This window comes from Xiphophorus maculatus, chromosome 3 (assembly GCF_002775205.1).
Source record: "Xiphophorus maculatus strain JP 163 A chromosome 3, X_maculatus-5.0-male, whole genome shotgun sequence".
NCBI classification, from domain to species: domain Eukaryota; kingdom Metazoa; phylum Chordata; class Actinopteri; order Cyprinodontiformes; family Poeciliidae; genus Xiphophorus; species Xiphophorus maculatus.
In genome coordinates this window covers 17124805-17138655 of record NC_036445.1, presented here as the reverse complement: position 1 = coordinate 17138655, position 13851 = coordinate 17124805, and the positions used below count along the sequence as shown (strand labels likewise).

Sequence of the window (13851 nt, the reverse complement as noted above, 5' to 3'; positions counted from 1 at the left end):
CGCATTTACTCTCTTTAACGTCCGCCCAGGACTCACATCCGGCGGGTCGTACTTGTCCACGCACGCGCTCATCTCCCCCAAGCTCCGGTCTAAGATCCTGCAGGGCCAGTATGTGAATCTGGTCGCGCTGATCCTCCCGTCCTCCGAGGTCAACCAGAGCGTTGCCTCAACTGCAAGGCTCTGACAGCAGCCACCAGAAACTGGCGAGGTCCAGGCTCTGACACCAGCCACCGCTTCCGAGATTCTGACAGCAGCTAGTTGTTGTGAGAACTGTGTTTCACTCTTTGAATAAATACTTTTACTAAATTAAACACATTAAACATATACAACACATATATGAAAGACGGTGTCCTCTTCATGGCGCAAGTTCTCCATGCACTCTAAAGTTATAGATGTTGGATTCTGGGGTTTTTGGGGGTTTTTCGTGTCTGGGTCCTTTTTTCGGCTAGTCACTAGCCTTCCAGCAGATGGCGCCACAGACTGCTTTTATTGGCGGGGCGTGCCGACCTCCAACACACCTGTTCGGCATCTCCTCATCATCTCTGGAGCTCAAGAGGAGCTGACTGCCGGTTCTTCGATGCCTGAGTGTTTGCCAGCAATGGTAGTCAGAGCCCTCCAGCGAAAGCTTTTTGTCCACTTGAGTAACTTCCCGAGTAATTCCTCTCGTTGTTCTCCTCCTCCAGGTGTCCTCCTCGAGACGCTGAGTTCCTTTGTTAAGGGATTTTTTCCCCCTGGTTTTCCGGAACCCATTCCCTCGTGACGCCGTGGAGATTACCCACTGGTTGCCCGAGTCCCCGCACCTTCCCTGGGAAACACCGTTCGTCAGTCGGAACACTCCTCTGTCTCCAGCCCGCCAGATCCTGCCTGTCCGCCACCAGCTCCTGGACCCAGCTGGTTCTCAGACAATCCCGGACCCATTGAGAAGACCCTTTGGACTAAACGACCTCGATCCAACAGTTAAACCCTCCCGGACTTTCACCATCTACTCTGCAATGTGCCGCATTTCCCGAGAGCCGTATTTCCTGGAGCAGACGCACCTCTGCTAATTTTCTGATTATTCAATAAACCATTTTTACTGATTATCCGTTTCCCTGTGGTGTTCTGCATGTGGGCAAGAAAAGGAGACCCCAACATGACAATAGAGGCATGTGTAGTCTGGATGGCCCCAGTTGCTGTTCACCTGTAGGCTCACATGGGTCAAGGAGTCAATTTTATCATCCTGTGAGTCAAGAGAGATACAAATTAGGAGGGTTAGATTGATAATCCATAGCTACAAATAGACAAGACAATGGAAACATAGGAGATCTGAATAAATTGCATGGAAGCCTAGTTCAACTGTCCTTGCTGTAAATATATTTTTCATAGATTTTTCAAGATACCATGGAATTATACTTACTGTATGTCTTCCTAACCAGAAAACAAAATGTCAGTCACTTTGGGCTTCTGTAAGAACTGTTGTATTTGGTTAATAAAACATTAATTTGATATATTTACAGGAATTTTGAAGGTCTGTATCCTGCTGCCATCTTCTTCATATTGAAAAGTTCCCAAGAAACTCTCCTCATTGTTTATGTCCTATCCCTGAGACAAAATTAGATAGAAATGCAGTTCATTATCCTGTTCTTTGTATATATGTGAAAGTTAGTTGGTGTATCTAAAAACATCATATGCTGAGATAAGCAGAAAATTCATTTGTGCAAACAGAAAGTTTGCATGAGATCATGTGATATGTTACTAAATCATTGCTAACATTTTAAAGCCCCTTCATCCACAGTATAGGTGGACACATATGTGATACATGTGGTGTTGCTTGACTTATCCCCGTTTCCTGTCAGCCCACTATCATATAAGGGACACTAGAGCCCACAAAAAGACCTCCTGGAGGGGAAAAAAAAAGAAAAGAAACACCACTTTGCCTAATATTCATTTAATGTTCTGAGTGTTGTTCAGATCTGAATGACAATGTTTGGGCCTATGGGTTCTTGTTGTAAATGTATCCCAAATAATCTGCATGGTCTGTTGCTCTCAAATGTTTCTGAGGTCATCGTGTGCACAAGTCTGGCACCTGCACAAAAAACAGAAATATTGAGATAAGAAACCTTAATACTGAAAATTTGCAATCTGGTTTATGATCGTTTTTCTAATAGCTCACCTTGAGACTCCAGAGCAAAGTTGGGCCACAGATCCGCTGGTGGTAAAAGGTAGTCGAATTTCTTCATCATCTCCTGCAGATCTTCGTGGAAACCCTCTGGGAGCTTTTCTTGATCCTTCTTTATCCAGAGACAGAAAGTTTGTCACAACATTGAAATTAACAGCTTGTTCTCAAGTTTGTTCAGGATATTTAAATCAGAGTTAAGATTAGGAAGAGAAAACCTACCATCTCCACTGGAGTTACTGAAACTATTGACTCTGAAGGTCTTAAGTGCAGAGCAGAAAATATGCAGCTACATCCTGATGAACATGAGCAGAAGATGACAGTCAGTGACATAACATAGAAAATACAGACTTTCTACAAAACTTTCAAATTGCTTGTTTGTGGAAGGAGAGTATTTACCAGAAAAGAGCAAGATGACAAAGATGTCTAAACGACTAAAGAGGAGGAGATGAAATTTGAGAAGTTTGTGGCTGAGAAAGAAGAGAAGCGACAAAGAGCGCTGAAACAGTGTGAAGCAACTTTGGAGCAGAACATCCTGAAACAGAGACGGATTGAGAATTTAACAGAACTGATACTGTTACGTTTTAACTGAATGACAATGCCCTCCTTTACATTGAAAAGCATATTATTATCCTGGTAGTGATCTTTAATTTTACTGTTTACTGGGCGTTTTTTTCGGCTACTCCTGGCCCAAGATGGAAAAAATACAAGTGTTTATATATGTGCATTGATCAGCAGATGACTGTTAAACTTAAGAGCAAAAATAAAAGTTTATATAATATACCTGACTCTTAGACTTAAGACTTATTTTATTGTCATTGCTCAAGAAACATAAGTAAAACTGGCAATGAAATGTCATCGCTTGGCCACCGGAGCACATACAGAAACACAAGTGTGCCTATAATTACATAATAATAAATAATAATGTATTGCTAAATATATATATATAACTTAGAATTTTCAAGCAGTCTCAGACAGTTTAAGTGATGGAATTGTTGAGCAATCTGATGGCCAGTGGGAGACAGCAATTTCTGAGTCTGACTGTTCTGCAGCAGATGCTACAAAATCTCCTGCCAGATGCCAACCGGATGAACAGACCATGGAGATGATGGGTGGAGTCAGAGAGGATCTGGGATGCTCTGGCTAAACAGCATCTGTGTGCAATGGTTTGGATAGGGGGGAGTGGAGTCCCAATGATCCTCTCCGCTGTCTTCACCACTCTTCCCAGAGACTTCCAATCTGAGGCCTTGCAGCTCCCAGACCAGATGAAGATACTGCTGGTCAGCAGGCTCTCAATGGTTCCTCTGTAGAAGGTGGAGAGGATGGGAGGCGGGAGGGAAGCCCTTCTCATTCGTCTCATAAAGTGCAGGCGCTGCTGAGTCTTTTTCACCAGTGAAGCGATGTGAGTTGTCCAGCTGAGGTTGTCTGTAATGTGAACCCCCAGGAACTCAGTGCTGATAACGATCTACACTGCTTTATCGTTAATGAGGAGTTGTGTGTGGTTCAGTCGAGACCTTCTGAAGTTGACAATGATTTCTTTTGTCTTGTCAACGTTCAGGAGCAGGTTGTTTATTCTGCGCCAGTCCACAAGATGTTATACCTCTTTTCTGTAGTTCACTTCATTGTTGTCCTGAATGAGTCCCACAATTATTGTGTCATCTGCATATGTCATGATGTGGTTTGTGTTAAACCTGGGACGACAGTCGTGAGTCATCAGGGTAAACAGCAGGGGGCTCAAGACACAGCCCTGGGGGGAACCAGTGTTCAAAGAAATGACATTGGAGATGTTATTACCCACACGGACAGACTGAGTTTTGTCAGTGAGGAAGTCCAGCAGCCAGTTGCATAGTGGAGTGTTGAAGCCCATGGAGACCAGCTTGCATACCAAATCCTGGGGAATGATCGTATTAAATGCTGAGCTGAAGTCCAAAAACAGCATCTGTACGTGGGTGTTTCTTTTCTCCAGATGTACCAGGCTGAGATGAAGAGCAGTGGAGATGGCATCTTCAGTAAAGCGGTTAGATTTGTACGCAAACTGGAATGGGTCAAATGATGGAGGCAGTATAGACATTATGTGATCCTTAACCACTCTCTCGAAGCACTTCATGATGATAGATGTTAATGCAATGGGTGGCAAATCATTCAGACATGCGATGATTCGTTTCTTGGGCACTGGAATAATAATAGATGACTTAAAACATGAGGGGACAATGGTCTGGTGCAGAGACGTATTGAAGATGTTCGTGAGCACGTGGGCTAGCTGGTCTGCACATTCTTTGATCAGCCTTGCTGGAATGTTGTCAGGACCTGCAGCTTTTTATATGTTGACCTTCCCCAGGGATTTTCGCACAGCAGATGTTTCGAGCCTGAGGGCCTGTTCATCAGGGTGAGGGGTAGCTTTCCTGGCAGGAGTTTTATTTAAGGTGTCAAATCTTGAGCTCATTAAGGAAGCTAATGTCATCTCGGCAGGATGGAGATGTGGTTTTATAGTCAGTCACAGACTGGATGCCCTGCCACAGTTGTCTGGTGTAGCTGGCACCATGAAAGAAACCTTGGATCTTTTGACTGTAGGCATTTTTGCTGAGTTGATGGTACGTTTTAGATTGGCCCTTGCTGATCTAAGTGCGTTTTGTCTCTCGGTAGGAAATTGTTGGTTCCCCATTTGAGTCATAGTAGCCATTTATTGATAAACGAAGACTTCGTTTCAATGCAGCTGCACAAAAAGAAAAAAAACAAAGTCATGGAAGAGGGGGACACAAAGCATCTTAAATACACACACACACACACACACACACACAATACATATATAGAGCCTGGTAGAATGAGGGAACCAGACAAACTTATAAATGGGGTTTTATTTCTCAAATACTCTAATAAAGGGATAGTAGTGTTAAAATTAATTTGGAGTTTTACAGAATTGTGAATTTTTGTTAGACAAAAATCTTTCAGCTACTAAAATAGCAAAATCAAATAAATCCCTTTTCTTTTAAGCAAAGTTATGTATAAAACACTGTACTATAAGTTTAAAACTGAGTGCATAAACAACTGAAGCAGGCACGCTTTAAAAAAATTAAAATAAATAAAATTACACAGACTTCTTACAATATGGTCAACTCAGTGTAATACAACATCTTAAAATACTCACTTAGTAAACTCTGCTTACTACTCGAAATTGCTGGTGGCAACTGGCCATTCGCTCTAACTGTCACTATAGTAAGGTCAGATTAACATACATTCAGTAAAATAACAACAGGTTATTGTTTAACTGTAACCTGATATCATTTAACAGAAACTCATAATATATTAAGACAGAACGAGCTCCACAGTTCTACACGGAAATCTTCTTTTTTAGGACAGTAGAAAAACCGTGAGGCACGTTAGCATACCGTAGCAAACAGTACAAAGCTACTCCTTCCGGTCTAACGTGTGTCATCCCTTACTCTAACGAGTCGGCAAAAGCTCAGGGCTCATCTACACACAGCTCCCTCTGGTGGTCATCATGAAGCCATGCTTTTCCACTATATATATATATATATATATATATATATATATATATATATATATATATATATATATACGTATGTTGCTCGGCTCAGGCACAGATGACATTCGTAGTTGTCTTTGCGAATTAAAAAAAAGATTTTATTTACCTTTATACAAAAATACAGCTTGACATACTCGGTGCCTAACGCTCCCCAGAAGAACGGAAACCGAGCACTGCCCCCCCCCCCCCCCCCCCCCCCCCCTTCCGTGGTTCCAGGAACACACATCCAACACAGTCGCATTCAATGACATAAAGGAAATGTCAGTTACTAAGTTATCAAGCTACAATGAAAAATGAATGAACTTATTATAATAAACAAAACAAATTGGGTGGGGTACCGGTGAACTATAATACACATGAACAGTATAATAAATAAATAAACTAATGAATTCGGTGTCTCTCACACTCTCCCTCACTTTAGAAATGTCGTCTCGACATTCAAGTGTACCTGGTCATTAATGTATGGAGAATGGAATGGACATACAGGTTACAGTACAACTTTCTCTGTTTTACCAATGCCGCCAGTAACCTTGTACACATTTCGTGGCCACTGTTCTGTCTGTGCAATTTGGTTCTCCAAGAGCAAAATATGTCAACGTCTGTGGTTTCCTTCGCTCTCTCTTTGGACGCGGACTTGGCTGTCTTGCCTCTACAGCCTCTTCAATGTTAGACCCACTTTCCACATCCCCTGAGACCACGATGTCCACATCCTCTGGCTTGGCAATGCCGGCACCCTCCTCAACAGTCTCTGCACAATCACCCTGACCATCCCCTGCTCTGTGCAGGGGTTTGTTGGCACAACTGTCCATTTGTGGCACAAATTCTGTAGCCATGGGGTCCGGTATACTGCTAGGCTCTGGAAGAGGCCATCTGAAAACCACATCAATCAATCAATCAATCAAATTTTATTTGTATAGCACATTTCAGCAGCAAGACATTTCAAAGTGCTTTACATCATTACAAACACAGAATCACAATGCAACATAGAATCAATCATTAAGTCAAGTTCCATCAATAAATTTGTAATTGATTACATTTCAAATACAATCCTAAACAGGTGGGTTTTCAGTTGAGATTTAAAAGAAGTCAGTGTTTCAGCTGTTTTACAGTTTTCTGGAAGTTTGTTCCAAATTTGTGGTGCATAGATGCTGAAAGCTGCTTCTCCTCGTTTGGTTCTGGTTCTGGGGATGCAGAGCAGACCAGAACCAGAAGACCTGAGAAGTCTGGAAGGTTGATACAATAAAAGCAGATCTTTAATGTATTGTGGTGCTAAGCCGTTCAGTGATTTATAAACTAACAACAGTATTTTAAAGTCTATTCTTTGAGCTACAGGGAGCCAGTGTAGGGACTTTAAAACTGGTGTTATGTGCTCTATCTTCCTGGTTTTAGTGAGAACGCGAGCAGCAGCGTTCTGGATCAGCTGCAGCTGTTTGATTGATTTGTTGGACAGACCTGTGAAGACGCTGTTGCAATAATCAATACGACTGAAGATGAATGCATGGATGAGTTTCTCTAGATTTTGCTGAGACATTAGTCCTTTAATCCTGGAAATGTTCTTCAGGTGATAGAAGGTCGACTTTGTGACTGTCTTTATGTGGCTCTGGAGGTTCAGGTCAGAGTCCATCACTACTCCCAGGTTTCGGGCCTGATCGCTGGTTTTCAGTTGTAATAACTGAAGCTGTGCATTGACTCTAGATCGTTCCTCTTTAGGTCCAAAAATAATAACTTCAGTTTTGTTTCTGTTCAGCTGGAGAAAGTTTTGGCACATCCACACATTTATCTGTTCTAAGCATCTGTTCAGTGATTGGATGGGCTCTGAGTCACCTGGTGACATCGTAATGTAGAGCTGTGTGTCATCTGCATAGTTATGGTAGCTAATATTATTTCCTGTTATAACCTGAGCTAGTGGGAACATATAAATATTGAATAAAAGGGGTCCTAGGATTGAACCTTGGGGTACCCTACATGTGACACAATGTGGCGCATCAGAGAAATCCTCCTCTGGAGCCTCCTCACTTCCCGTTTGTTGTGTCTGTTCCACACGCGTTCGCCTCCGTTTGTTGTCATATCTCTTCTTTGTATTTGTACGGGCTACAGTCATGTTCTCATCTGAACACAGAGGGAGGAAATCACAGGGCAACAACATATTTCGGTGCAAAACTCTTGTTCTGCCTTTTCCATTTTCTGCCTCCAGTTCGAATACAGGACTTTCCTCCCCCATTTGAGGCTTAACCACGTAGATGTTATCTTCGCAATAGGAGCGGATTTTGCCTAACCCTCCCTTTTCTGCCACATTTCTAACAAGTACACGGCTTCCGACTCGCAGTCCTGGACCATGTGTTCTCTTGTCGTACTGTATTTTCCCTCGGTCAGCGGACTTGGCTGTGTTTTTGGAGGCAATGCTGTATGCCTCAGCCATCCTTTGTCCCCATCTGTCCACATAGTCCTGGTAGGAACCCGAACCTTGCTCTCGCTCAAGGCCAAACAGAAGATCAACTGGTAACTGTGGCGACCTCCCAAACAGCAAGAAGAAGGGAGAGTAACTGGTGGCATTATTAACAGTGCAATTGTATGCACGTACAACTTTGTCGAGGTGATTTTTCCAATCTGTTTTCTGTTCCTCCGTTAGCGTTCTTAACATAGAAAGAAAAGTCCTGCTAAATCTTTCTGTTTGTCCGTTCCCTTGTGGGTGATAGGGGGTGGTGTGTGACCCCTTAACACCAGACAGTTCTTTCAGGTGATGTATCAACCTGTTTTCAAACTCTCGTCCTAAATCATGATGTAATTTTTCTGGAAAACCAAATCTGAGACAAAAATCATTAAACAGTTTATCTGCCACCGTTTTTGCTGATTTGTTTGTAGTTGCGTAGGCCTGAGCGAAGCGGGTATAGTGGTCCATCACTACCAGAATGTACTCAAAACCACCTCTGCATTGTTCCAAATGCAAAAAGTCAACTGACACCTTCACCATCCTTCTGGCTCGAAGACTTATTCTACTTAGATGGAAACTAAATGTCCCCCCGTCTCATGACCACTGGGTCAGAGAAGTTCTTTATAACCTGAAACTGGAAAAACTCAGATTTTCACTCAAGAGTTCCACCAGTAAATTTATGGAGACTTGGAGACCTTTCCTATCTGTAGTGGGTACCATGACTTTGCTACCTGATTCAGAAGGAAATTAAATTATTTGTAGGCCTTCTCATCGATATCCAATTCTTTTGTTTTTAACCGATATATATTCTTTGTCTTATAATTTATTTATTTTTATTTTATTTTTCTCTTTATTTGTATGTTGGTGTAATTTACTAGTACGAACGTAAAAATATATATTCATTTATTTACTTAGTATGAGTATTATTTTTTCTTTATTTCTTTTTCTGCCTCCTTTGGAATGTGTATGGATGGATGTGTGTGTATGTCGTGTTGCTAGAAGCTGTTGCAGGGACTGGATCTCTGCTGGCTGTTTGTCTTGTGCTTAGACCTGGACGGGGTGGGTTGGGTTCTGGGAGAAATCAGCTTGAACTTCCTCTTTTCTCTATCTATAACTACCGTGTTTTCATTGTACTAATGTTTGATGTATGTCAAGCACTGAATATCGCCGACACATTTTTTAATGCCCCTATTAAACTTCACTGTGATTGTTTAGCCTGTGTCTTCCCACTACCATCTGTATTTTTGCCAGAGGTTTTACTTCTAAGGACTTTTTTTTAAAGACCAGGTGTTTAAAATAAGTATTTTATAATAAGGTACAATGTTGGCTGGATGGGGGAGGAGTTTTTGCCCTGAATTATTTATTCTATATGTTGTATATACAAGTTGCACTGCTCCTTATGTAGATTTGAATTTCTATTTCTACATATCTACATCATATATCTACAGGATGGGCCATAAGTTTCCATAGAAAAAAGAAACATTTTATATTGGACAACCGTTCTTATTTATATAATGTGCTCTATATGATTAGCATTGTTTTAATTACACATATTAATACGTGGACCACTTCGTGGTTGTTGTGCAACATTTCCGGTTTTCTGAAACTTGCAAATAAGTTTATATATAATATAAATATAAATAGAAACAGTTTTTCTAACATCAACATCAGACCTATGTTTTTATTCACAAACCAGTGTATGAAAAAATATTCCTGCCCATAATTTGATAGTTAGAGGACACAGATCCGCCCCCTCCTCACCATGGACCCGAAGTCTGAACAACATGGAGGCTCTGAGAGTCATTATTAGACTGAGGGCAGCCAGACTAGTTTATTTTTACTAAATTATTTTGTTCATTTTGGCCACTGTTTCAGAAATGCAATAGATATCCATATGTCAAAACATTTAAAGCCAACCACTGGATGATCTGAACCTGGGTTATAAATTCAAACTTTAATTAATCAAGAAGTCGGAGGAAACATTTAATACATTTCTGTAAGTTCATCACACATTTTTCTTGGTTTTCTGAAGTCCTTTTTCTTTTCTTTCAGACATTAAAATATGTAGTGGGTCATTTTGTTTTAGTGTGATGTGCAGCTAAATGTATAGAAGTTGTGATATTTGTTAATGTAAAACATCAACTTCAACTCTCCCTTTACTACTTGTTTGAGGGCATTTAGCAGTTCTGTGTGCTTCAATGAGCAAAGGTTTTGACCGACCACTTGTTCTAAGCTGGAGTCTCTGTTTTTGTTTTACATTCTTTTTGGTGGTTTAATGTTTGTGATTCTGCAAAATGCAAGACAAACAGGCAGCATCTGCTATTTTTTTGTTTGTTTTAATTACTATTCTATTTTTAATTGCACATTTTGTATTTGTTTTTCTCACATTCCATAAAGATCGGCCAGAACAAAAAGCATTGGTCAGTAAAAGCTCTGAGTCCAACTCACAAGGAGATGCTACAGTCATTAATTTAACTCTGAAAACCAGTTTCTGCATTGACAGCGTGCCTCGTGTTGCCTGCAGCGGCTCAGATCAACTGTCTGTCGGTTCTGCTCCCATGTTGACTCCAGCATTGATGGTTTACAGCCACAAACTTCAGTGGCTGAGACAACCGCCTTGTTTTTTGTTTTGTTTTTTTTCTTTAGGAGATCTGCAAGGTCGGGCGATGAGTGTATGTCTGAATTAACATCCAGTCAAACTGAAGAACAATGTTTTTAATTTAGAGCCATTGTAAACTGTGAAACAGCTGAAGAACCTGTACCAGCATCATTTAGGCATAAACCCAGTGCGAATACCAGTCTGTTACAACACATCAGCTATACCAGCATGGATATTTGATTGAATAAACTCTTAAATTTGAAAAAGGAACGTGGCTGAGATGGAGCTTCTTTTTCTGTCATTGCTGAGATTTATTTTAAAGATGTCCTCCTGTTAGGTGTTTCTTTTTTTTTTCCTCCACTAATGAAGTTTTGATTTCTGCTGAAGAAATTAACAAAATGTTTTCCAAAAAGTAAAGAAAAAGCAACATGCTAACTCTGTTCTCTCTGTATTTGGACTGATGACATCACAAGAGGTACGAATCCAAAACTAATCAGCTGGTTTTAACATGTATTGGCAGATTGACACATTCTGACGCCTGTTGCATTTAAGTTGCAATGTGTTCATTATGTGTTAGAGCCATATTATTACAGCTTTAAAAAATACATAATACAGAACAAACATGAAAGTCTCTTGGTGACAAATTTAGTATAAAGTGAGTTTGATTTTTATAGAAACGTTTGGATAGCAGATTAAAAACACCATGTGGTTATCTGGTACTAACAGCACATTTAAGGTTAAATAATGACTATTGCATAACTAAGTACTTTATTATTGGCAATATAATAAAATAAATATATATTACATATATATGTAATATATATTTATTACATATATATGTAATAAATTCATATATATTCATAAATATACTTTTATGAACTCTAAGATCACAACATGCTCCTTTGAGATTTTTAAGATTACACACATTTCATGCAAGAAAACTTTAGAAATAAAACACAATGCATCCATTCTTAACTTGAACAGAACTGTATTTTATTAGATTCTGCAAAACAACTTTTAAGCATTATAAACAAGATTCATGAAAGAAGAAATGCCGTAAAGATACAGATGAAAACTATAATGTTTTATCACAAAACTGTAAAAAGATCAGATTAATTAATTGAAAGCTCAACTTTTATCAAAACTGATATGGTTAAAGCTGTTTCGATGGCTGTCAAAGTTCCAACAATATGCAAACAAAATAAAACAACAGAAGAAACAGGTGAAGATCTTTCATTTCTGTTTCTTCAGTTTTGTTTTTCTTTTCTTATCGGGGTTTGGAACAATTCTCTTTACTTTCAGAGGCCGCAGAGTGCAGGATAAGGCAGAGTCTGTGATTTCAGATTCAATCTCCAGTTTCCGTTTTTGTGCTCTTCTCCCACCTTCCTCCTCCTCCATCTGCTCCTCTCCCTCCTCTTCCTCTTCCAGGTCAGCCGTGAGTTCAGCTGGCACTGCAGCTGCTTCATCTGTCAGCCAATCAACTTCCAGTGAAGGCACTCTGGGTATAATGGCATCCACCGTGTCTCTGAACATCTCCTGGTCTTCAGAAGAACACCGCCTGAACCCCAGAGAGAGGACGCTTTTGAGCCCCAGGAGCTCCGCCACGCTCTCGCTCAGGCGGGGCACCTGGCAGGCCGGCACGCCTCTCGTTGCGCTCAGAGCGATCAGGTGGTTCGTCATGAGCTGCGGTCTGACGGACTTACAAACAAGCAGCAGCCGGAGCTGGTTCCTCTCTAGGGCCTTGGTGACCTCGTTGATGCCGATGGCCAGCTGCCGTCTGGCCGCCGTATCTGTCCAGCCGTTTCTGGTCGGATTGGGCCCCTGCGCCTCCTCACTCGCCTGGGGAACAGGCTCCACAGCAAAATCTGGTTTATTCTCCTTCTTTTTCCTCCACTGGTGAGGCATTTTCACCTCTTCCTTCTTCAGGCCTGTGGCAATTATTTTGTCCTTTAATGTTCTCAGGATGAAATCCTTGTCTTTCGGTAAAAGTGGGCTCCATTTTGCACTGAAGGGTGACGTAAAGGAGGCCTTACTTCGGACCTGCTTTTTGAGAGCTTTCTTAGATGGTTTTGCTGCAGATGTCATGGCTCATCTAGATCGCAAAACAAGAAAAATCAACTTAACACAGAAACTTTTCTGTATTTTCAGCAACATTCCTCACTATGATCTTTATGTAATGTTTTGAGTCTGTCTCTGGATTCCTAAGTATATTTTTAGTCTTATTTTGTCTTATTTCTCAACCATTGCTGATTTGCTCCTAATTAAATGAATCCATTCTTTCCTCAACCTGTATAATTTTCTCTGTTCCCATGACAGTAACACAAATTTGATGAATAAGCCTCTCCTGTTTCAAAACGAGGCTTCTTTTGCACCAGGAGTCATTAAAACTCATAAAGTTTGTGGCCATCTTTGCTTTGAGGCCATCAACAATTTGACTAGATAGATAAATAAATATGTCATCTAGATAGATAGAACATAATATATAAGAGTTTATATTTTTTCTGTTTCTCTGACCTGACTCAGATAAATAGTTTTCTGAAACTTCAACTTAAATGCCACATGTCTGAACAGAACAAAATAAAATAAAGTTAATCGTTATATATATAGGATTTATTTCCCTTTCTTGGGTTTTGTAACTGCAGGCTTCAGCTGTTATTGAGAAAACCATAAGTTATTTTATATCAAATTATTGCTCAACAATTCTATATTAAACGCCACTTTGTTACTGATCCTGTGTAGGAACAATATATACAATTTATCGTTATAAAAAATGTCCTATTGTCTTTGTTGAGGTTTGTTACTGCAGGCTTCAGAAGCTGTAATTCTGAGACAGTTTTAAAATGGGTTTATATCGACATATTTCTGATTTAAATAAACTAACGTTACCTTTCGCTGTCCTTTCACACGTTAACGATATAAAACACATAAAAGAAGTATGTTACTGTTTTAAACATACCTGCATTTATGTCGTCACGCTTAGTTTATCTTTATTTTTTTAATGTTGGATTCGTGTCTTCAGTCCTGCACGGACTCACAGGGCGCTGCCATCTTGTTTGAATTTAAAAGTTTACAGTCAGAAACAGCGCCCACTAGCGTTATGGTGGCAGCATGACAATTACTGA

General features: G+C 40.4%; 1 protein-coding gene across 1 annotated transcript; it reads right to left on the bottom strand.

Annotated features, from left to right (window-relative positions):
* Nucleotides 1-11705: 11705 nt before the first annotated feature.
* On the bottom strand, nt 11706-13813 carry LOC111608048 (ribonuclease P protein subunit p38-like). Its single transcript, XM_023330358.1, has 2 exons — nt 13686-13813; nt 11706-12821 (listed from the first exon to the last, which is right to left on the bottom strand). Exon 2 carries the CDS (start codon nt 12812-12814, stop codon nt 11963-11965), a length of 852 nt encoding a protein of 283 aa, XP_023186126.1. The 5' UTR covers nt 12815-12821; nt 13686-13813; the 3' UTR covers nt 11706-11962.
* Between the last annotated feature and the right edge of the window lie 38 nt (nt 13814-13851).